The sequence below is a fragment of the Numida meleagris genome, chromosome 18, assembly GCF_002078875.1.
Source record: "Numida meleagris isolate 19003 breed g44 Domestic line chromosome 18, NumMel1.0, whole genome shotgun sequence".
NCBI lineage: Eukaryota > Metazoa > Chordata > Aves > Galliformes > Numididae > Numida > Numida meleagris.
This window is the reverse complement of record NC_034426.1, coordinates 6,760,052-6,784,296: the sequence shown is the minus strand read 5'-3', so window position 1 is coordinate 6,784,296 and position 24,245 is coordinate 6,760,052. Positions and strand designations below refer to the sequence as shown.

The 24,245-nt window shown below is 47.6% G+C and overlaps 3 protein-coding genes across 6 annotated transcripts; 1 reads left to right on the top strand and 2 right to left on the bottom strand.

Annotated features, from left to right (window-relative positions):
• TAX1BP3 (Tax1 binding protein 3) lies at positions 57-3,679 on the bottom strand. Its single transcript, XM_021415548.1, has 4 exons — positions 3,546-3,679; positions 2,217-2,336; positions 1,876-1,953; positions 57-1,590 (listed from the first exon to the last, which is right to left on the bottom strand). Exons 1-4 carry the CDS (start codon positions 3,582-3,584, stop codon positions 1,453-1,455), a joined length of 375 nt encoding a protein of 124 aa, XP_021271223.1. The 5' UTR covers positions 3,585-3,679; the 3' UTR covers positions 57-1,452.
• Positions 3,676-4,954, top strand: EMC6 (ER membrane protein complex subunit 6). The gene is made up of 3 exons (XM_021415549.1): positions 3,676-3,790; positions 3,882-3,948; positions 4,058-4,954. The coding sequence occupies exon 3, from the start codon at positions 4,100-4,102 to the stop codon at positions 4,430-4,432; it is 333 nt and encodes a 110-aa protein (XP_021271224.1). The 5' UTR covers positions 3,676-3,790; positions 3,882-3,948; positions 4,058-4,099; the 3' UTR covers positions 4,433-4,954.
• Positions 5,274-24,239, bottom strand: P2RX5 (purinergic receptor P2X 5). Of its 4 annotated transcripts, none has more exons than XM_021415522.1 (12): positions 18,064-24,239; positions 16,198-16,348; positions 14,316-14,435; positions 13,248-13,323; positions 12,808-12,904; positions 12,278-12,358; positions 11,571-11,706; positions 10,948-11,084; positions 10,248-10,341; positions 9,619-9,684; positions 8,662-8,744; positions 5,274-8,232 (listed from the first exon to the last, which is right to left on the bottom strand). In XM_021415522.1, the coding sequence occupies exons 1-12, from the start codon at positions 18,198-18,200 to the stop codon at positions 8,157-8,159; spliced, it is 1,254 nt and encodes a 417-aa protein (XP_021271197.1). In that variant the 5' UTR covers positions 18,201-24,239; the 3' UTR covers positions 5,274-8,156. The 4 variants fall into 4 exon arrangements, with proteins under 4 accessions (XP_021271197.1, XP_021271199.1, XP_021271200.1 ...); XM_021415524.1 differs by having other exon boundaries at positions 14,364-14,435; XM_021415525.1 differs by lacking the exon at positions 9,619-9,684.

Here is a 24,245-nt window from a genome sequence, read left to right as displayed (position 1 = left end):
GCCTCAGCTGGAGGCATCTGAGTGATATGGCATTATTAAATGTAAGGAGAAATGGCTCAGGTAATCCAACTTTGTTTTATTGTGTGTAAAATCACGTGAAATAGCAGTACAAATAGGAGCAATTTTTACAGTAACAAAAATAACTTCAGCTTGAAAGCCTTAAAATTTACCACTGAATTCTTAAGTTACAAAATTCAAAAGCAGTATTGGAGTAATTTAATAGATATAAAAATGGTAAATAGGCATCTGCACGTGTACAGAAGTCTGAGATCCAGTAATAAAACATACATATATGGCACAGCAGTAATGTACTGAATAAGTTAGACTACCACCTCCTCAAGTTCTATTTACAAGCTTACCTGAAGATTGCTTAAGGAAAGTATAGATAAGTGAATCAAGTGAGGTGGATTAAAAATTCCAGTTTGGGGATAATTGTAAAGCTAGATAGCTAACAAACCACTAGTATGCCATGTAATTAACTTATTTGTGCAGACGTTTAAATTTGGTCAAGAGGCACTTGGACAATTTACTGGCATATTCATCTCTTCAATCAATCAATCAGTCATTTGAACAATCTTCTAGAAGACAGGCTAGAATCCACCCTTCCCACTTCAACTCTGATAGAAGTGAAGAACTGAAGACTATGGATACAAGCAGTTCTTTTGGTAAGTCTAGCAACAGCGTTTTCTTAATTTGCTCATCCTGGTTCATATTACTTTCATTTCAACTTGATTCATTTGTTATTACAAATTACTTAGGAGCAAGGAGAATTAAGTTTTCTCCAACAACGAAGTTGAACTGTAGTGTCTCAAAACTTGTAATACCTGTGATGTGTGCTAAATCTAACAGGTATTAATAACTTAGTCCATTGTTTGGCTGAAAAGGCTGCTCCATACAGCAAGTCTTTGCAGTAAGCCTTAATGCCCCCAAACCATCAGCATACTCTGTCTAACCAGCACAGTGTGAGATTAGTACAGTGCTCCTTCCTACAGCAGCATGCAACTCTTAGTCCTGGCATTTTACTTAGATAACATGGGAGGACAGGACAGCTCACTTCTAAAAGCTTAAGTACAGCAAACCCTCTTATCTTCCTTGGCAGAAGCCAAATTCCTCTTGAAATAGGAAACCTTTGTGCTACAGAAGAATCCTGTCAGAACTGAAGCTTTTCTGTGTGCTTCCTTAGATAGTTAGGGTTTGGCCTGTCTTTCTGAAAGCCATGATTATAATAAGGTCTTCTTCCCGTGTACCTGCAGGGAAAACTTTATAGAAGCACTCTGGGGGGACTACAGTTTAACTACTGTTAATTACACCAGAGAAAGTAAAAATAGTGTTTACCACAGTTTGGAACATGTACTTTTTCCAGACAATCTGTTGAGCTCTAGTATATCCTTCCTCGCTTGATATCCATTCTACGCATCTCCCTCCCTAACCCTTCCCCAACCTGACTGTTGATTAGGACATCATGGATTGCTGCACAGCCTTCTGCAGAGATTGCCTGGTCACCAGCAGCCGTACCACTTCTTCATTTCTTTTTGTCAGCCTCTTCCTAGCTTGGTCATGGGTCACCATTGTCATATCCCAGCCGTTCACCTAGGAAAATAATATAAGGAAGGCTTCAATACACAATTGGCTGCCTGCGACCTACACCTAGCAGCTCTTCTCAAAATGCATTCTATGGAAGCAAGCTGTGGACTCATAGGTGTCCTCTAACTAACTGCTCTATAATCATATCTAGTACATAGTTCTCATACCACAAGTGTTTTTGTAAGCCTTACAAACTGCCCTGGAAAGTACCCAGAAAACAGTATTTCTTCCAGAAGACATCTGCCTGTATTGTGCACATGGTACTGGATTAGCACTTGTCTTTGTGCTTACCTGCATGATCTTGTCCCCAATCTGTAGTCCTGCAATTTCTGCTGGGCCTCCTTCTGTTACCCTTGTTACATAAATACCCTGGAGGAAAGGAAAAAGCCCTGTTCACTTACTCTGAGTAGGCTTTAAAGAAGAACCATTCTACTAACAGTGCAAAAATACATGGTAGTATATTACAGCATTCTAGTTAAAAATAGGTTTGTCCAGTGTTGAAGAATAGAAAAGCTCAAGAGAGCTAACTTAAACACAGGATACCAACAAAATAACTTCAGTCAACAGTGTGAGAGGACAGAATGCAGATGCACTCCAGTAGTGCTTGCTGGCTGAATTTGACATGCTCTGACCTTGTCAGTCTTATCTTCAGAGAAAGGATTTTGAGTAGGGTCCTGATCGATGCCACCTCCAATGCTGAATCCCAGAATCAAGTTGTCACCTTGGCGAAGCTTATGTATTTCAATTCTTTGCTAAAAAGAGAAGATGACAAAATAACTGTCATGCAATCACCGACAGAAAATCTCAGTCAATCTTAAGACCATTATGTGTGTCACACAGATACCATAAACCTCAGGTAACTCTAGGAGACAAGGCTGTACCACAGCCTCGGCTGGAGTTATCACTTACAATACCTGCAGCTGTGATGGCTAACAGATCTAAAAGCTGTCGGCAGCACAGAACTATCACACAGCACTTTTGTCTGTTAGTCACGTGCAGCCTTGAGGTAACAGTCGGCTCTGAGCTGTTCTCAGCCCTACCCTAGGACAGCAGGCCAGGAAACCATCTGCAAGTAGGAAGGCGCTCACGCCATTATACCGCTGTGCTCCAAGTCAGCGTTTCACCGCTACCCTGAGAAACAAGGGTAAAACATCGTGCTCTTTACACGAGTCACATCTCGCTGACTAGTCATCACTCACATCCCAACCAGTGCTGTTTTTTTATCAGTGCCCGATGTTCCTGCCTCACCCTGTCAGTGACAGCGCCGACCTATTAATAGGATGTTTTCCCTTATGAATGTTATCAGTATTTCTGTAACGCGGAGGTGGGTTCCTTGCTGCCTGCTGTATGCAGGCAACTGACAAACGCTGCCCACGAAGTACCGTGCAGCAGCCAGCTCCTGCGACTGCTGAGCTGACACGGAAAGGCACGGCCCCAGCTGAGACAGCGACAACTCCAAGTTCTTCTGGAACTCGCAGCTGAAGGGCAGGGCACGCCCAGAGCCACGCGGGCACCGCTCCATCGCCTCGCTGCTCTCGCCAGGGGCAGACGCACAAAGGCTTCGCTTGCGCTGCTTTAATTAAGGTCACTCATATCCCGTAAAAGCTCGTCCTGCGGCCACGGAACAAAGAAACAGCGTCGGAAACTGTCACACCGCCCGGGAGCGCTCAGAAGAGCGGCTCCTCCAGCACCGGATCACGACAGCCGGCTTCCCCCTTCCTCAGCAGCACAACGCCGGGCAGGACGATGCCGCTCGGAGCTCTCCCCTCTCCGGATCTCACCCCGGGAGGAAGAGAAGCGATGGCGGTTCAGCTCCAGCGAACGGGCAGCGCCCGCGGTACAGAGCCACCGCCCGCGCGACCGCGCCCTACTCCCGCTCCTGCGCCCAGAGCTGAGCCGGTCCCTCCACACGAACCGAATCCCGCCGCCCACCCACCCGCTCCCGGCCCGCCTCGCCTCACCACCACGGCGGTGACAGGCTGTCCCGGCACGTACGACATGGCCCCGCACACCCTCCCGTCGCCGCCGCCGCCCGAACAAAAGCGCCTCACTCGGCCCCGCCCCCTTCCGCCCTCAGCCAATCAGACGCCGCCTCGCCCTCCGCCTCGCAGCTCGCGCCGGAAGTGAGCCCGCTTTCCCAGCGTCCCTCGCGCCAAGATGGCTGACAGGAGCTTCCGGCGGGGAGGCGCGCGGTGCCGCCGCGGCGGTAAGTTGGGCGCGCGGGCGGCCTCGGCTCCCTCAGCGGTGCGGCCGGGGCCGGCCTGTGGTGACGGGTGCCGCGTACTGTCCCCTGGCAGGGTACGAAGCGTGACGGTTGGGCCCGGCCGAGGGCTCCGCGGAGCAGCGCGCAGCCGTGGATGAGAGGTACGGGCCGGGGCGGGCGGGCGGTGCCGGGGAGGACCCGCGGGAGGCGCCACTTCAGCGGGCCCCGGAGCGGCGGCGGGCCGGGCACAGCGCGTTTGCTCTCCCCCAGCCCCGTTGGGAGCCAGGAGGTCCCCGAGCCCGGCTGGGAGCCATGGCCGCGGTGGTGGCCAAGCGCGAGGGGCCGCAGTTCATCAGCGAGGCGGCCGTGCGCGGGAACGCGGCCATCCTGGACTACTGCCGGACGTCGGTGTCGGCCCTGTCGGGCGCCACGGCGGGGATCCTCGGGCTGACGGGCCTGCATGGCTTCATCTTCTACTTCCTGGCGTCCGTCCTCCTCTCCGTGCTCCTGGTGCTGAAAGCCGGGCGGCGATGGAATAAGTACTTTAAATCCCGAAGGCCGCTATTCACGGGGGGGCTCATAGGAGGGCTCTTCACCTATGTCCTGTTCTGGACTTTCCTGTACGGCATGGTTCATGTCTACTGAAACAACGGCCGCTGTAGCCACGGTGGTTTTTAATGAAGCAGGAGGACTGTTGCCAAACGTCACCCACACAACTAGGCCAGCTTACCTTTTAAACTTGTTCATTGCTTGTATCCTTAATACTGTCGGTAAATTATGTCTCAGTACAAATGAATCGGTAGTACTGTTCTAATTAAACTGAATGTGAAACCACTCGGATGCCTCCCATGAATGTTTGTTTGGTGGGAGAGGAATGACTTATTGCCCTTAATTGCAGTCTTGTCTGCAGGTTTTGACTACCTTAGTTCCTTGCATCCTGTGCATTGTGGATAAGAAATACCAATTGCTGCCTGTTGCTGCCTGCCCCTACTTGCAAATAGAGCACTATAAAAATAAGCCACTGACACGAGGAAGTATTTCACAGTAGTATGTAATTAAGTGTACGCAAAGGTTTGGTACAGAAATGTATTTGAAAAGCTAGTGCAAATGTTGATTTCCACAGTTGCTGTATGTTCACCTTATAAATAAACGACATTGTCACGGCTACTCCTCACTGCATGTACAAAAGTCAATAAGTAACGCTCTCCCAGGTCAATCACTCTGTTTTAATACCATTGTGTGCAATGAAATACAGGCACCCAAATACACACGGCGTCTAATTACCTGTAACTCAGTCTGTACAGAGCCTGTTTGTTACAGCCATTGGCATTTTCTGCTACTGTTACAATTGTTGTGGTACTGTGTGCCTGACAATCTGAAAGGAACATTTGATCACCCTCTATAGCAGTGATGTCTCTTTGCTCTGGAGCTGCTTGTGCAAACGCTGTTTGGTGCCTTTCATCTCAAAACAGAAAGCAAACTCTTGTACAATGACAGGATTTCGTCTTGTATTCTACAACCACACCTTGTGCCATCTGTCTGTCTGGTCTTGGGGTCGGTCATCGCTTCACCAGAACACTATAAAATATTACCTGTTTGTTATACAAAGATTTTACAACGTTGGATTCTGTATTCAAAAATATTTTACAGAAAAATTGAGTTCTGGCGAAACACAGGGTTATACAAAAAGGGGGGGAGGGTATTATCAGCATTGCCTAAGTCATGTTTATTTTTGGGGGAAGAAAAAACAGTCAAGGTTTTAACTCCCTCACTAGTATTCTTTTTCATGCCATCTGCTGCTTTTTGTGCATTAATTGCTATCTCTAGACACGTGTACTCTGAAATATGTTCTAAACTCTTAACTGAGTTGCTTTGTGTGTGTATCACAAAGGAAACTAGCATGTGCAACCTAACTAACACGTTTTACAGCGGTCTTAACAGAGCACTGCCCCAAAGTGACAAATCTTATTGCTGTACTTCAAATACAAAAAAGAAAAAAAAAAAATCAAGCTCCTGAGAGGAAAGCTGTTTATGTTTTATTAACTGCAAATGAATGGTATAACTAAGGGAGATGTTCTAGTGAGTTTTGGAGGTGCTGAAGCCCTTGAAGACTTAAATTCAGGAAATAGCTTTGGTCACCTAACAAGGACATTACTCTGTCAAGTTGAAGCATTGGCTTCAGTTGAGCACAGTCTGCTTTACAGGTTATGGTGAGTGATTTGGTCTCTGTGAGTTGCGCCTTGGCCTGATGCCACATGTGGGGTTTACTACGTGTTTTACCATCTAGGAACTATTTACACAGAATTAAGCCCTGATAGAAAAAGGTCTGTGCTTTTCCATCGGCACGGTAGTTCCAGTAGGCCTGGCTAGTGTCATCTGTCTGTTATATGCAGAGTGCTGCACATCTTTCAAGAGTTCTGGGTCAAAGAGGAGAATTTCAATGTAAATACAGCACCAGGTGTACATAGCTTATCCTAAATTATTGTCACTCCAGTGTTTAATTCCATTTTCTAGCTAAATGTTTGACTAGTTGATATTTACTTGCATCTGCTCAGAAAGAAGGATCAGAGGGAGTAGACTGGACTGGGTGGGGTTTGCTATTAATGACTGAATTGGGAGCTTGCCACTTCTAGCAACGGTGAGTTTTCAGTTAGGAAAAAAAAAAAACCATTCCTCAGAGTAACTGCTTTTGAGAAATTAAAGCAGAGCTAGAGGTGTCTTACCAATTCCATTTGTGTATAACAGCAGATCACAGCAGCTTCCTGCAATGCCATCCTCTCTACAACTGTCCTAGCAAGGACACTGCAGCAGGAGGCCTTTAAATCTTGTTATTCAGCAAATGGAATGGAGACAGTTGCTGACTGATGGTGATCCAGTGGCATTTACAGAACATTGTTAAGGTTGTACTAAACTATGGTGCAGAGGCTTTAAGTGAAGGGACTAATGTTTCAAAGAGAGAGGAATATTCACCTACTATCTTGGTGAGTCAGTTCCCATCAGCTCGAGCAAATCCAAACTTTAAAAGAAAATAACATTCTTTTATAAGCATTTTCCTCCTCTTACAATAATTGCATCCCTACTTGAGCATAAATTCACAAAATGGGTTGCAATTACTTAGTTTTCTCTTGAGAAACAACAAAGCACCTGTGGTTCTTGGAAGATACTGAAGTGTTGGAATAGTGGGCATCTGTCTTCTACTTTTTCCTTCTGTTGTTACACTTGGAAGAATCTAGCACAGTCAGTTTGACCTGACTGAGTTTCGCTTTTCAGTCTCCACAGCACCACTAATACTTCCAAGGTACAACAAAAAATAGCAGAAACACGAAGTGGCCTCCCCAGGTATTTCCCCACCATGAGCAATTGGTAAGCAATGCAGAAAGAACAATTCCTAGCAAATGCAACCAGTCGCTAACCAAGAAAGGAGAAATGAGGACTGTCTCCATGCACACACTCTCAGTGCCATGTTGCTTTTCAGTACGCTAAAATACTTTCCCTGTCCATCCATCACAAAAACACTTGTCCCTGCCTTGCTTCAAAATACTCTGCATGCTGTTACCTTTTCTGTGCTCTGAAATAATGGTTATTTGGATATAACTATAAATGGAGAATCTGTGTAGCAGATGAGGTAGCTGGGACCCAGCCGTGGCTGAAACTGACTCTCCACTCAGAGCTGTGGCGGGCTGTGCTGCGGACGTTCCCAGGAGAGACGAGCAGAGCACCTTGTTGCAGCTGTTGTAAAGGCTTTCTCTGGAGGAGCACCGCTCCTAGCTCTGATGGTTACAACAAAAACAGAGCAATGAGAGTAATTGGGCGCTGTAGGATGATAAACCACTTTCTTCTGGACACAGTTGCTGCAGTTCTGCAATGCTGCGTTTCATTGCACTTCCTGACAAAAGCAGTCCTGCTGCTTTATATCTAATCTTGCAAATAAAAGCGAGAGTTGGGAGCTGTGGCTGCAAGCCAGCGGAGCAGGAGAAGAGTTGATCGTTGGCCATGACCCTCCTGAAAATGTCAGTGGTGTTTTGCAACACTGCTCTTTCACACTTGGAAGCAAAGCACAGCCACAGGATAACGGTGGCACAGATACATCTATCAGTATATATAAAAACATTCATCTGGTGCCTTCTTTTTCCTCTTATAAAATCCTTTTATAAATCCATAGTGATGAACACAGGTGTTGCAAGCTCAAGATACCAGAGAACATCTCCGGGAAAAAAGGGTGTTCTTTAAAGGACATTTTTCCTCTGGAAATCCCAATAATAGATGGTAGATCTGATCTGGGGTAGCTCCACGTCCCAGTCCCAGTGTCATTTCACACCTGCGTAGTTTTCCTAGAACGTGATTCCAATGGACAGGCACATCACCATGTCTAGAGCCCACCAAGTTGGTCTGGGCTCTGATTCCCATTCAGGGTAGGGCTAGTTAATGACTTCCTAGAACTGGACCTGAGGAAACAAAGATGACAGAAAAAGCAAGCAGGCTATTTCCATTTCAGGAGGCAACGCGGGGAGGATGTTCCCAGCCAGCCTGTCACCCCTTACCACAAAAGCCATCACAGCTAAAGCTCCAGTTCTCAGTTTCATGAGGCTCTGGAGACCTTGGAGCCGGCCCAATTCCATCTGCAGTCATTATGGACTGACAGCACAAGGCCATTTATAGACTAACCGTGATACAGCAACTTCCCTTCTTCCCTAGCTAATTGCAGTGATGAATTGCAGAGGGAGGGAGTAACTTGGCTAAACTCATTTGGAGGAATGTAATTTCCTGGAATTAGTCTCTGTTTGCCATTAATGTTTATTGCATTCCACTATCTCCTTCTATTTCTATTAGTCATAAAGCCATTACATTTAAACACAAAAGCCAAGGGCACTTACTTTACTTCCTCATACTTCTTGCCTCGATAAAAGTTACTCTTTTTAATCAGATACAGCAGCACCAGGTCACAAAAGAAAGCTCCCTGCAAAACAGAAAGAATTTGTCATGGCCAGTAACAAGGAACAAATCTGCCTCTCCCAATAGCCACCCCTGTCCCTGCCTCCAAACTCTTCCCGACTGTACATTTGACAAGCTCTCCTCCTGGCTATCATGCTCAGCCTGCAGTTACTCATCCCTGCTTGCTCCAAGTTCTCTTTCAGGCACTTTTTTCACCATAGATGCTTAGATGTTAACAGTCTTTGCATTGCATTTGAGGAACACTTCAGCCAGCAAGGACAGTTTAGACGTGCTGTTATACAAATGCTTCACTTCCTGCCTCAACCTTCTCTTCAGTTGCTTGCATTGAAAAAGGCATCATATAGCCAGAGCTTACAGGTGAGCTACTAAACGCTGGAATATCTCAGAGATGATGCTTAACTGGAACTGGAAGCAGGCATGGAGAAAAACAGTGCCTGCAGTATTTCAGGGTCATCGGGTGTAGTACTTGAGTTCATCAGTCTTTACTGTGTTTGCCCTCACCATGGTAGCACTGCAATCAACAAGCACAGTTCAGGTTGTTTTTTGTTTTTTTTTTTTTTCCACTACCATGTTTCATCTTTAAAGTAGAAAAGGAAATGTTCAGATTTAATTTGTAATGAACACTGATTAAAGAAAAATAACTTGTAGGAGCTGCATTTTCTTTCATGTACCATGTAATATTAGGGGTATTTAGACTACAAGGTACATTAACAAATGCCTTTAAGACAGGACACAGACACATACCTCACTGAGCAGCCAAAGTAGCAAAAATTCTACAGGAGAAGATAATTAAACAAATTGTCCCTTTTCATCCTCATAATAGCTAACTCTCAGCTCTGGGTCCCAATAAGTTACTTTAAGAAAATGCATCAACTTACCGCTCCCATGAGAGCTAGCCCTGAACCAATATTGATAACAGTGGGAATGATGTTAAACTTCCCTGCCTAAAAGAAAAGCAAGTCATGAAGTATTCACTGAAAACAATCCAAGAAACAAACTTAAGGGTTTGGTATTAGACAGTGGAAGCTACTAGTGCTTGTGGGTGTGCTCTGTTGGGAAGCTGCTGGTGCTTGTGGGTGTGTTTTGTCAGCAACAGGCAGGCATAGCCATAGAAGGATCTGCAGTGAACAGTCATCAAGGCTAGAGGTCTGTCCGTCTCAACTCCAACTGTTCACGGCTGCATTTCTGAGCTTGCATCATCGCTGGTTTAGGCTTCTTTTTTGCTAGTGCAGACATGCTAAACAAGTCTCTGGGGCATATTTACATCTGCTGAACTTCACATGAGACTGTTTTTCGGTATAAGAGATGCAGACTGCTGACCTTTACCTCGTCTGCACTCCTGGACATGTTTATTATGCAGGGTTAGCTCCACATAAATGAATGGCAAGCGCTCTTTCCTACAACAAGCCCGACAGGCTGTTCTCATCCCAAAGCTGCTTTTTCACCGAGAAATGTCTCCCTGCTTCTTCCTCTCCAGGCTAAGAAATATTCTGGCCTGAAACCTCACCTTGCCATTCACCATCACATCGAAACGGATTCCGTATGCTTTAAAGAGTGTCCGGTACTCAATCCCTTCAGCATCCCGGTAATATTTGGCAAACCTGAAATGGAACAATACCGATTTTAACTCCATCATCTGCCCCTACACAGAAGAACCCATCTGAGTTCACCCATCTGTTCCAATGGATCTGTTCCCCCTATCAAAAACAGCTTTAGCTTTCCAGTGTGGCTCTGAGAGGCATTCAAGTCAGGCCCTTCTCAGGATGGTGTTTCTTAGCTGATGGCAGCAGAAAGTGACTCAGATTGGGAGGTGTCTACCCATAATTATAGCAGTTACAACTTCTTGGACTTTCCTTTCTCATTGCCACAAGGAGTATGGAAAGAAAACATACTGCAACAGAGATTTTGCAGCCTGGACCTGTGTGTCTTGTCTGCAACTAATTGACTGGGAGTCAGGCAGAAGAGCAGTGGGTAACACCAATTATGAAGGGACTGCCAAAAGTTATAACTGATCACATACATCTGGAATCTGGTGTAGGCAGCATACGGAGGGCAGTTGCTTGGGCAAGTGTCTGGGAAGTGAGAAGGTTGCCACAGGCTTGACTCCCTCCCTGCACCACTGAAGCAGCATGGCTGACTGGGGCAGCACTGGCACAGTGTGAGTCAAACTCTGAGGGTACTGCATCATAATTCTCCTCTTTACTTACCTGAAGTTGTACCCAGAAGAGACGGAACTTTCTGCAAACTTGTTATCCAGACGGCTAAAAGAATAGTGGGGATTACATTCAGAAGGGGCTTTATCAAGATCACAGTTCCATTCAATCTGAATTCCTATCACACCACCCTTAATGAAAGAGAGAGACAGTGTGAGTTTAAGCATCCTTCAGTTAGTCTGTCTTCAACTTTGTCCAATCCTTGAGCAAGATTTCTGCAGGGACAACAACAGATGCATTTCTGGTCATACGCTTCTGGATGGGCTAAGTTCATTTTTATAATAATAAGCACATTACTCTATGCACAACTCTAGTCTGGTATCCTAGGAGGAGGCTTCTCATCCTGTTTTCATTAAGTGGCTGTACCAATTTAGTGGATAAGCTCTAAATAATAGAAAACTGACCCTTCCAGTTCTTCCAGAGAAGCCACATTGTCCTGTCTCCCATTCCCTGGGGACAGGATAAATGGAATCAGCATGATTTTGAGAAACAGCATCTCCATTTTTCCCTGAGCCTGGATGGGAGGAAGATCCCTGGGCAGTCACCAGTGGCTCTCCTCAGCCACCGAGCAAGTACAGCCAGCTGGAGAAAGACGCAAGCTCGAAGGGCACTCCTACCTCCAAAGCCATTTCCTGAAAGTCGTTCCCAGCCCATCTGACAATGTTCCCCAGAAGGAAGATGGGGCAGTAGGGATGCTCCGTGCTGTAGCGGCAGGTCTTTAGGTAGGACTCGTTGGTTGCCAGCACATTCATCCTACATGTAGGGAAGAGGGGAACGCATCTTGTCTCCCTCTTTGCTTGCCTACACAGCCTACAACCCCAAGGCTGCAGAGACAAAAGATTTCTTCAGCATTCTTCAGTCTGTCTGAGCCTGTCAGAATAGCAAAGGCACACTTCTTTCTACTCTCCTTTCTTCTGTCTTAATGGAGCAAGAGTTGCAGCAGCATATGCAAACAGTTCTTTAAATCTGCATTTTCCCAACCTTGGCCACATCTTCATTTATACAGAAGAGGAATATCTGGGAGCAGAAGCAGCTCAGAAACCTGACTACACATTGGCTGTAGAACATACCCATTGCCTTAGGAGCTTTCCCCCAACTGCATCCTGTGCTGTAGGAGCCATCACAGACCACATTTGGTGACAGCCTTATCTGAATTGCTCCCTGAGATGCTCCAGCCCAAGCCAAAGGCCTCCCCCTGTGCTTTAGAAGAGGAAACACTCATTTCCCCACCCCAGCCACAGGCAGGAGAAAGACAATGGAGCAAACCAAGGTTACTGGCTCTGTGATGGAGAAGATACAGGGACCTCTGGGCACCTGCACTTACTTGGAGAATTTAAACTTGGGGAACCGGATCGAGTTCTTGATGTAAACAGTGAAGTTTTCTGCACTGGCGAGAAGTGGTTTCCTGGAACAGAAGGGTTTGTTCCATGTTTTACATTTGTACTCTGCTCACATGTTTAACTGAAACTGCCATTTAAGAAACAGCTCAGTACCACCCTGTGCTGCTTCCACTGGGTGAATCCGCTGCTCAGAGCATAGGCCTTCAGCAGCCACACCCTGCACTTCCACAGACTGGTCCCAACTCCCCCACTTTCCCCACACTGCCAGCAAGGTGTTAGTGAGAAGCATGCAGGTGAGGGGGAGCACTGGCAGCTGGACACAGCCCTGGGATAGCCAGTGAGCCAAGCAGGGGAGCAGAGGGCCAGCCCTGCTGGGGGCCAAGCAGGGCTCCCTCCTGTGCTGAAACAGCCAATATTCAAGCAGGCATCCAAGCAGAGGGAACCCAGACACCACCCTGAATGACACACAAGCCAAGCAACTCAAGCTTGGAAACAGCATAGGACAGCCACGTACTTAGGCTTGGATCTTTTCTCCACTGGGCACCAGGCCAATACCTCACAAGAACCTCTGATGCTGTCCCTGTCTTTCAAACAACGGCCAGTCTTAACCCCTGTAGCACAGACAGCACAGAAAAGGTCACTCAAAGCAGCTGCTCCCTCTCCTTGCCTACAGGGTAAATGAAAATCAGATGCTTTTCACTGCCACCCTAAGCCCTCCTCCCTGCTGTGAAAATCCCTCTCAGCTGGAACAGCCCCCCTCTGTCGTTCCTTCTCTGAGTAGCCTGGGGTGCTTTTTGCCCATCCATCAGAGAGCTGTAAACAAGGCAACAGTCTTAAATAAAAGGATTGTTGCTTTCTGAAGTCAAAGATCTCTGGGGCTGTAACCAGGCTGGTATCTCTGAAGGAACCCTGCCTCTACCAGAAGCAGAACAGGAGGAGGGACTCCTTCCTTACCATTACCAGCCACCACTGCTTGCCCTGCAGGGCAGTCTTCATCCTCGGAACACCGGGCATCTGGAATGCTGGCACTCTGCAAAGCAGAAGAGGACAGAAGTGAGAACTGTGGCAGGACACAACACATGGTAGCAGAACTACATGCATTCCACTGAATCCTCTACAGAATGGTTATCAGAGAAAACATGCAGCTGGAGCACTAACAGCAGGCAGTGTGCAAATAACTGGGCTATGTCACACTACCAGCAACATCATGCTTCAGCTATGAAGTCTCGCTTTTGGCCTCTGCTCAATCTAGAGAAGGACAAGCTGTGGAAGAGCCCAAACAAGCAACACCTTCCACTACTCACCAAAAATAAGCAGGAGGCCACCATACTTCACCTTAAGGGATAACTGTATCTTTGATTTAAGCTGCAAGTTGTGTGAGCCCCAGAATTACCCTACTCCTGTCAGCATGCTGGGTTAATGCAGCCACTAGAGGACAGCCGCGTCCTTAACAATCAAGTTGTGCTGACAGCCTGGACTACCCCTGTGTTTCTGTGAAGGAAATTAATCATTGCTATGTGCCAACAACACTCCTTGGAATGCCAGCATCCTTGTCTCCCAGAGGATCCAGCCCATTCTGACCCACGACTCCACAGAGGACATTTAAACAAATATTTACATGTAAACACGTAAAAATGCAAGGCACATTCTGGAAAGTTCTAAGCATTCTCATAGTTCCTGAAGGTAGTGAAAGCCTGAATGTTCAGCCCTTCCCGGAGCGGGCCTCTTAGAATGTCTCCTCTACCCATAACCAAACTGAATCACCTCCAAGTTGTTTTCCCATGACCTCTTCTGACCCTGAACAATCACTATTCAAGTCTCATCTCCAGCTGGGCAGACATCCAACACCCTTAGTTAAAGACTCTGCATGATCAGTGCCTCTGGAAATTAAGAGAGATGAACCTTGCAGGTTTGCAGTAACTAGTCCAATTTTCCTAACTGATATATTCTACAGAGAAAAAGCATTCGCCTTCTATCCTTCCTGTGTTCGCTGCTCCCCAGGCGTCCTCTGCCAGTTCTTACCCCCAGTTTTGGAGGGGTCTGGGAGCCAAAGGACTCAGTTCTTCCTACCTCAGGACACGTGGTTTGTCTCTGGTTTGGGGTCACAATCAAATTTGTCATGACAAAGAAGACGTTTTCACCCTAGAATAAACAAAGTAAGGCAGAAGGGTTAGGAAAACCTATTTTAAAGAACCTGTTACAAGTTCTCTGCAGAACAACAACAATTCCCTCTCTTCTGGTGCTTTTCAAGGTAGGATGCAGTAGAGCTGTTTGTTTCGATATTTGTTTGCTTGAATTGGGATATTGCCAGTCTCACACATGGCTCTGACAGAGGGGAGCAGTGATTTCATTAGTCACAAAAAAGCAGGTGAGGGCTGAAAGCAAAGCTAGCTGCAGCTGTCCCAGGTTAAGGTGTTATCATCCACTAGATTATGTTGCTTCTATGATACAGCTTTGAACCATGTGAAATATATATATGAAAAGTCTGATCAGGCAACTTCCTTGTGTGTGGAAGGACATACAGCTGCAGTGGGTCCCTGTGGTGTTCAGGGTTCTGCTTCAGAGACTGCATTAATTTGGTGAGCAGGACTGCTGAGCCTTGCCTCACTGGCTGCTCAGCAAGCACCTGTCATCCTTCTTGATAAGGGACATGGTGCCTGACCAGGGATCACAGGCCCCATCCCACCACAGAGTTTTTCTCAGCCAAGGTCAGGCTGGCTGTCCTGGCTGTGCTGTTACAAGCCTGAGCTCATGGAACAAAGCTCCATGAGATATCTATATTTGCATTTCCAGCCTATGGAAGTTCTGGTGTTTCACTGTGAGCCCAAGGTCTAGCAATACTATCATTGTACTGGATTCAACACTGTAGCCTGATTGCCCAGTCACATCTGAATTCATGATGCCATAGTGCAAATATCCACATTAGGGGGCCCAGAAGCAAAGCTAGCTATCTTTACCCAGTGTGCCACGCTACAAGGACTCCCAGTAAGCCAACGCATGATAAAGAGACCAGTGCTAGAGTCACAGGAGAAACATCTGACAAGTTAAAATACTGGTCAGCATCACCATTTCATTTTTGGGTATGCACAACTGGCCACCTGCAAAGGGTCCCACGGCTCCCACACAGCTTCAGCACAAGCCTGCTGCCTGGCCTTCCTGCTGCACAGCACACGTTGGCTGGAGATCAACAGCTGACAGTGAGGCTTTGCATTAAAACCGGTGGAGATGCAGCACACAAACCCTCAGATCTGAGTGAACATCGGCTGCAGAAGGAAGGTGAAGTCTTACATACAGAGAAATCGTTCAGTTTGCAGTTTTCAGCCCAGAACCCTGATTTTCCTCATGTCCCTTCATGCACACGTGCCAGCTGCCAGCGGGGAGCCACGCAAACAAACAGCCCCTAGCAAGCACAGCTGAGCAATTTCCAGCACGGTACCAGGCCCCATCTGCTGGCATCTTCCCCTTAAAGCATCAACTCTGCATCTCACTTTGGCTAAGCCAAGGAAGCAGCAAGGCAAGTTTAGCCAGATCCATTTCAAGCAAGCCTCGTCACTCAAATTGCAACTCTTTTATTTCCATTGCCTCCCTCCTCTGGGCTGCCCCATGCATGCATGCCTGCTCCAACCCATTAAAGGAGGTTCAGCTGAGCAGTCCCACTGAAATCCACCAGACTGCTGCTGAAGGGCTCTGTTTACCAAATATTGTCCTTTGTGAGAAAGACAGGCTCCTTCTATATTTCCTGGAAAGACCTAAGAGGAGGCACAGCACTGCTGTCTTGTAGCCCACCTACTGTTTTTCCACAGGAAGACCTGGCTACATCCCTGTAGCCCTTCCACCCGCAGCCACGCTGGAACATGCCCTTCTACCTGAACTGCAGAGACAACAGACGTGGCGTGATTCCCACCTGCGGGGGGATGACGTAGTCTGCGACGTCCCACAGCCTCTCCCCCAGCTCCGAGGTGTTGGTGAACGCCACTCCTTTCAGCTTGGTGATGACAGAGCTCTGGAGGGACGTGTCCGTGTCCTGGTAGCCTTTCTTGACAACAAACACCCACCTGGGAAGAGCAGAGCAGGCAGAAATGTGTGAGTGGAACCAGGGAACAATCTAGCCAGAGATGTACACCAAGTCCAAGCAGCGTTTAAGGACAAATCAAAACACGTGAATGACACCAAACCCTCTGTTACTACTGAACTACTACTAAATTCAGAATGAACTGCTTGACACAAGCTGCACTTACCTACACCACTGGAGGAAGAGTTTGGGAGAGGGACACAGGCTGCATTTGCTGGCACGGCTTCCCTGTGCAGCACACAGACCTGGACTGCACTAAGGCATGCAGAAGGTGAAAGCAGCCATCTCGGGCTGAGCAGCATTCACACACACTGCTCTTCCCCTTCTACTTCTGACAAACCTGAGCAATAACATTCTCCACTCCTGTGAAGTTTCCCATTTCCCTGTTCTTCCAAGAACACTGTATTTTCTCCCCGAGGAGGGCTCAAAAGCAGAGTCTTCAGTTTTCCTCAGTGAACCCGTGAGCAAATGGCAGCTACATGCAAAGAACAATCCAGAGGAGTTTGATGATCACAGGCTCGGCAGCCCCCGAACAGGGAGCTGTATGCAACCAGGCAGACACCGGGCTAATGCCAACCACCTCCACGACCGACTGCACAGCCCCAGCCCACAGGAGGTACTGCAGGCACCGACAGTGACAGTGCCCAAGGTCTGCAGATGCCTGTGAATGAGAACAGTCAGTGTGGCCCAGGCATTCTCTGGACATTTGCAGTCAGTGCTCATGCACTGTCCCTCCTGGATGCAGGACGTGGTCTCAGCAATGTTATCTACAGGACTTCTCCTTTACCAGCTCATACATACCAGACCACCAAGACTGCGTCTCTGTCCCACTAACTGAAGCTCTGAAACTGTACACCTTTCTATAAATAAATCCAGCATGCAAAAATGACTCTACTATATTTAATCAGTGAAAGCATGAGGCGAAAGAAAGGTGAGAGGACTCAAAGCACAGAGAGAGAGGGCAAAGACTTATGAATCGCATTCTAGAAAGCCTCAGAAACTCAGGAAGCAATGGCCCAGGCCTCACACGGGCTGGATGACCCCACATCCCAGCCTGCAAGGAGCACGGCTGTGCTCGTTACACATCAGCGTCTGCCTCCGGCAGAACTGGGCCTCTTCTGAGAGGTGCTCCAGCTATCTCCATGCCAACCGTGCTCAGAAATAAATGCAAGGCAGCTGACACGCATGCTGCCGCATCCTCCACAGTCCTAGCTGCTGCAGCTCACTCCAGCAGACACATTTGTCACTCTGCGCTTGGTTCCCTCTCGTTCGGACTCGATCATTTCATGCAGCCCTGCAGACCAAGCTTGGTTTGTCCCAGGGCTCAGCAACCTTGGCCCTGCACGCTGCTATCTCTAAGGAGTCAGTTGTTAAGGCTTGGCACCTGTCCTACCAAATACAGAAATAAAGGCGTAAATAATGCAGTACAGAGCCATGGTGGCATTTGATCTATTTTTAATCATACATTAATGTGGAAGGTAGAGATGAACCCAGCAATCCACAGCCGGTGAAAAACTGGATAAGAAATTATTAGATATTACAAAATCCCAGTGTTATAAATAAACACAGATATCCGTATTAAAATCATACGCCACAGCAAGCGATCCATGGATGCTAAATTACCTTACATTAATCTTCATCACAACACAGCAAGCAAATGCATCCACAGCAGTACGTTAAATATAGGGTGATCCTTACCCCACCAGGTAAGCCAGGATGGAGAGCTGCACCACTCGATAGAGAATCCCAACCTTCTTGTTCTTTGCAATGACGTATTTCTCCGTTTTATAATCAAAAAGCGATAGAAACAAACCCTTCCAAGACACCTGCCCCATTCTCCCAGCTCTCTCTTTACCGGTGGCTGGAGCAGTCAGCAGTGTTTGCAGCTCGGTGATCTGCACGTGCTCTGCAGGGAAACCTGACGCACCAACCCCTCCGAGCGAAAGCCTGATCTCCTCCCTCCCGTCAGCTGCTCGCCAGCAGCAGCACTCAGGCTGGAAAGCAGCAGCTGCAATAACACGATATCTTTCCTTCGCTGCTTTCCAGACATGTCATTCTCGGGGGTAGCTCCAACCTCAGTTTAGCTCCTGTGCTTCATTCTCTCTCCCCCAGTCACCAAATGTTTATAATGAAACACGTTACAGCATGAAGCCGCGTTGCAGAGCCACAGCATCTCACTGGTAAGTAGTAAAGCCTGCATTCAGCCTTCACAGGATGGCAAAACAGCAGTTAACATTTTTTATTACTTAAGCGCTTGCATGAGCGACAAGAACTTGAGTCCTTATCAGTCAGCATACTTGCCGAGCCACTCTATCATCCTGCCAAATGAAAACAATTTAAGAAACTAGACACTAAATTCTGTATGTGGATGTGGTTAAGAGATCATTCACAATCTTCCAAATGCACAGCGAGTGCTGAGCTAGGTGCATTTAGATGCAGGACACGCCATCTGATGCAATACCGAAGGGAGAGGAAGAGATTTAACCCCACTGAGATGAGAGCTCTTTACCCAGTAGCACAGAGATGACTCCTGGTGAAACAGAGACACCTGTGTTTGCAAGGACATGCAATAACCATCACTGAAACCAAGGATGGAGGACACTGTCCGCTGGCTAAGGAGAGAACAGAGCGAGCTCTGAGGTAGAAAATGAAGTAAGACAGGATCTCCCAGCAGCACAGCCAGAAGAGCTGACCTTCCACACCATGAGGAGCTCCAGCAGCAAGCTGAGATGTGAACCAGAGCGTAAATGGGATTTCCAAGGGGATCCCATTCACGTGCACTAATGGGGGATCTCTGTCAGGTTTTTTCAGGGATCAGATTGCCCACAGGCTGAATCTACTAGACAGCATTTATCGGAGATGTGAGGTGTTGTTCAAGGCATAAGTTGCAGGGTTTTCTGCAGTCAGGCAGGAGCATGTAATTAGCTCACAGCTGAGCACACACTTAGCTCACAGGGCTCTGTCAGGACGAGAAATGCTCTGGAGATTACTCAACACACACCAACGAGGCACACCTGAACACGGCACCAAGGAGCAGGTCACAGCCACACGCTGCATATGCAGAGCACTGCCACATTACCAAGGCTGCTTCAGCACACACCTCCTCCCTGTATCCTCAGAACACCTCATTTTGACCCTCATCCCGCAGTCGTCCCTAGAGTTTCCTACTACAAAGTGAAATCACTCTTTCTCCAGCAACTGCAAAACTGGAACAGGAATCTGCTGGGGAGCTCTTGAACCCAGCGGCTGCGGCGCTCCCTGGTTCCTGCCCCACGACACGAGTGTTTCACAGCACAGCTCTCCTCGAGCCAACCAAGTAAGAAACGCAGGCTCAGCCCATCTGCCCCGCTGCTGCCCAGACCCCGGTGATGAGTGGTGGGGCTGGGAGACAGGAGCATCCCAAAGCAACCCGACCTTCTGCTCCGAGTTCAGACACCTCTGCAGGTACCAGCCGCTGGGAGACAGCGGAGCAGCGTCCCTTATCACGGGCGCAGTGCCACATGAACACTATCTGCTCATCCTGATGCTGCAAGCTGGGAGCAGATATCAAATATATCTCATATCTTGGTGATACACACCCTGTACGCTCACAGCTGCCTCCAGCATTGCTCCTACTGCACTAAGAGAGCAAGTTCATAGCAAAGCATCAGTGAAGACAAGCCAGCCCACAGCGCTGTCCAGAGATCCCTCTCTCCATCCTCTCTCCCCCAGAGCCACCTCCTTATCTGCCTGTGACTGCACAGCTACGAGCAGCCTAGGAAACGTGCTAAGAGTTAAGCAGCGTGTTGCCTCCTGGCCTGGTTTTGCTTTGTGACACAGACATAGGTCTGCTGTGAGTTTTTGCAGCTACTTTCCAGGTCAGTTACTCTGAGAAAGGATTTACACAGGTTCAAAAAAGAACTCTGTTTCGAGAGAGAAGTTTTCCTGTTACAGCTTTGACCTGAAGACGTCAACCAGATTTGATCAGAAAAGAAAAACAGGATGTAAAGCTAATGGAACAGCTTGGGTTGGCAGGGACCGTAACGATCATCTAACACCAACCCCATCTGTTTTCATGAATTGTTGGGGTTTCTTTGAGCCATCAAACAGAAGCACTGCTAAAAGTGCTGTTTTTGAACACCAAGTTTTGTTTTGAATCAAGCAGACCTCAGAACATTCTGAGTATTGCTCCAAGTAGGCAAAATTCATGCAGGCAGCAGTGCTGCTGGCTTGCTTTTGCAGGTATTGTTCTCGTCACCTTTTAGCTTTCATACTCTTGTTTTTTTCTTGCCTGGAAAGCAAGATTAGTGGTGCGTTTCTCAGAGCCTGTGAGCTGCTCAAACATTACAGCCTAATTCACATGGGGGGGAAGTAAATAACTTAAAATCTAACCATCATGTGAAGGCAAAAATGCAGTCTGTCCTTCTCAAGGGACTCAGGCTGTCCCACTTCTGCAAGATATCTCCCTGCTCGAGTCCAGCACTTTGAATTTCCCATGGAAACCAGCAGTTCTGCTCCTTCCCCAGGAGGGCTATTTACTCAGTCTGGAAACTCTCACAGGGAAGATTCCTCCTCCTGTACTGAAACTCTCCCTTTCTCTCTTTTTATTCCTGACATGTTACACCTACACATAACTACTTGTACAGTAGTTGCATTCTCATTATTCACAGGTAGTCATAAGATCCACGTCTCTTCTGCCCAGGCTCTTCTGCATGTCTCCCCACCTGCCAGCAGCTCTCTGGTGTTAATCCATCCAAGCTGAACTCAGTCCGGCCATGAGCCTGTGACAGCCAAATACAGGGACTGAGGAAATTAACCTCGGATCCCTGCCCTGACCTAAGGGCATTCAGAACATAACAAGGTCGCATCTGTCTCTTTATGGCACGGTAGGATAGAAATATTTTATGTCCAGTCCAATCTCATGGCATAATGTTACCTCTAAGTCATACCCAGAAGACCCTGGGTATTTCCCAAGCAATGTCAAACAACCTCAGCCAGTGCGGACGTGATTCAGGGGTGGCTGCTGGAGGTGCCCTTTTTAGGCACTCCCAATTCCAAATCATCGCCCTCCAGACACAGCTGCTCTCGGTGACCCCCACTCCACTCTTTACTGAGCTATCGAGTGCAGCAGAAAACATCAGCTCCCAAATGCAGGACAGCTGACTCACACAACACTAAGTCGCTTCTGAAGCATTGGAAATGCTCCTGCAGCAAATGCATCATCAGATAGGTGCCAGAGCAGGTACTGAAAATAGAAAGGAGGCAAAGAGCACAGGATGTAAATAGATAAACTATTTTAGCAAGGAAACGAACAGTGGCCAGGTCAGCTCTCTTCATTAGAGCTTTACTTTTCTTTCTCATAGAAAACATACATTTATGACAACATCTAAGAAAAACAAGGGGAAGAGTTGAACAGGTTGAGAGAGGAAGTTCTCTCAAACCACAGCAGACACACATCTTCACACAGGAAACAAGCTGCTTTCGGAAAATGAAGAAACACGTTTGCAACCTGCAGTGAAAACTGCTCTGCTCAGCTTCCCTTCTAGCCCTGCTGTGACTTCCCAGTGTAAACAAGAAACAGGTTACTCCTTACCAGTGAAACAGTGAAAAAAATTCAGCCCCGATAGGAGCCCTCCCAACTGGTGCCCCTGCACACCCAGCCACAATGGAAATCCTTCATCAGGAGTTACGGGAAAAACATTCCGATTTATTTTATTTTTATGTTTCCCCTGAAGCTGATCACTCACGCTCCGTTCTGTGAGAGAGCTGGTACTAAGTCAGATTACAGAAACTGAGCCAAAATGCACAGAGTATTGCCGGGACACTGAAAGCAATGACAGCTGGAACAGCAGCGCTGTCCTGAGTGCTGTCCTGCAGCGTTTGCACCTGCTGAAGTCAGCCAGCAACAGCATCGATGGGGAATAAAAGGAGAACGTTAAAAGACAGGCCTGAAAGACAAACAGTTTCTAATACAACATGTGTTCACCTTAAATAGTAACTTCAAGGTACATCCCTACTTCTGAGTATGCCTGACATCACCTTTTTGCTGCTTTGCCCAGCTGTTATCATCCCTGACCTGGATGGGTATGAAACGGGTCCTGGCTGCACAGCTGCTGTCAGAGGCCTCACTGCAAGCGCAGAGAGACGCTTCATCGCCTCAGGCCAGTGGGGAATTGCATCATGTCAACATCTAGGAAGTCTAGACCAAGGCCTGTGCCCTTTCCTCCCTGGAATTCTCAATTGGTAACTCCCTTCAGCCATAGGAAAACATATGTTGGACTCAGACTTGACCCACAAAGGAGAAGTTCCAGTAGCAACATCCTCAGCCAGCCAGCCTGGCACCTGAGCTCTGGAGGCCGGTGCTGCTCCAAGCTCTGACCTGTTACCACAAGCAAGAGGTTGATGTGTCCCAGGCACGCTGAGAGCCATGCTGCACACAGCAGCGGGGCCGCTTTGGCCAAGTGGCAGCATGGGAGCAACCTGCCTGCAGCAGCACGGCTCCATTCCAGCTCATCTATCCTGTCATAAGGGGCAGGAAATTCCTCTTGTGAGATTGCAATCCAATTAGCCTCCAAATAAACCTCCCCCAACAGGCTCTCAAGCAGAGCACTTCATTGCTCCTATCTGATCTTACATCAGCACCTAGCACTAAATGAAGAATTACTTACGCCCTTTCCCTGATAAGCTTTCCTGAACAGCAGACTTCCACTTGACTGACTCCCATGAAGTACCAAACCACTCGCAGAGTTCAACACACCAACCTGCAGCTTCCAGCCATGTTGAGGGAACGGGAGCCCAAGGCTTGTCAATCTTCCTGGCATATAAGACATAAGCAGCTGGTATCATTCCTGGTTAAAATAGCATTTCAAAATGTATCCTGTCCTCCCCTTCAAGGATACAATTAAAAAGCTATCTCAGATGCATCAGTTCTTGTCAGCAGCCTCCCACATTCAGACCTCCTACTCCTCGGCCATAACACAGCAAAAATAGCTAAAATCTGTCAGGCTAAGCTGACCTACAGGGAGCTCACCTCCCAGCCTGGAATGGTCTGGAGACAGGGCAGGGCTCAGAGCTAAGACAGCTGGAGCAGTGAGAAGGGGAGATCAGCACCCATCAATGGGTAGAGGACAAACATCGACTCCTGCTTTCCTGGGTTCCCAGCAGCACTGAGTTGTCTGTCCCCAAGACAGTGAGGCAAAGCAGGTCCCTGCAAGCCTGCTGCCGCAGGAGCCTGGCTGGGGTCAGACATCTAATGATTCCAAATGAGTCATTTGCAAATCTTCTCACTCAGGGAGATGGCATTACTGTGCCACTGCAGAGCGCATTAAAGTCAGGGCGAGGCGACACACCAAGGCCACAACGTCGACAAGGCTTTTGCACAGGGGATTTTATTCAAAGCTCAGATCACAAATAAATTTAGAAGCAGACACAGCAAGAGTTCCATGGAAACAGCACAAAAAACCATCTGTGGTTTGGATGACTTCACCAATCCCTTAAGTGCCATCCAATTACTGCAAATGCGTTTGGCATCCACTACAGCAATTGTGAAGAATTAAAAGATCCAATGGCACTCATCGGAAATTACAAGTCACAGAACTCCATAATGCGTTTAAGAAAAAAACGTCTAAAAGGGAAAACATCATAACCCACTGCAAAAGCTGACCTCTCTGGGAGCCCTAAGGGACAACAAAAGGGATTAAGTAATGAGGGAGACTTAATTCAGAGAAGAAACGAGAAGAAAAAAAAGGGAGAGAGAGACTGGGAGCATAACAAGGTTGGATGAAGAAGAGGTAACTTTACTTGCAACTCCTTATTCTTAGCACAGACTTCGACAATTAACGACCTCTCCTAAGGGAAAGTAATCTCAAAACTACCAGCAGCTTTTCTGTGCTGCGACTTAC

Coding starts and splice junctions, on each gene's coding strand:
- TAX1BP3 (XM_021415548.1), bottom strand. CDS start 3,584: ATGTCGTACGTGCCGGGACAGCCTGTCACCGCCGTGGTG. Junction 2,337..3,545: donor AGCCTGTCACCGCCGTGGTG/GTGAGGCGAGGC, acceptor TTCTCTTTTTAG/CAAAGAATTGAAATACATAA. Junction 1,591..1,875: donor TTGGGGACAAGATCATGCAG/GTAAGCACAAAG, acceptor TTATTTTCCTAG/GTGAACGGCTGGGATATGAC.
- EMC6 (XM_021415549.1), top strand. CDS start 4,100: ATGGCCGCGGTGGTGGCCAAGCGCGAGGGGCCGCAGTTCATCAGCGAG.
- P2RX5 (XM_021415522.1), bottom strand. CDS start 18,200: ATGGGGCAGGTGTCTTGGAAGGGTTTGTTTCTATCGCTTTTTGATTAT. Junction 12,359..12,807: donor GAGAAAAGATCCAAGCCTAA/GTACGTGGCTGT, acceptor CTTCTGTTCCAG/GAAACCACTTCTCGCCAGTG. Junction 8,745..9,618: donor GGCTAGCTCTCATGGGAGCG/GTAAGTTGATGC, acceptor TCTGTTTTGCAG/GGAGCTTTCTTTTGTGACCT.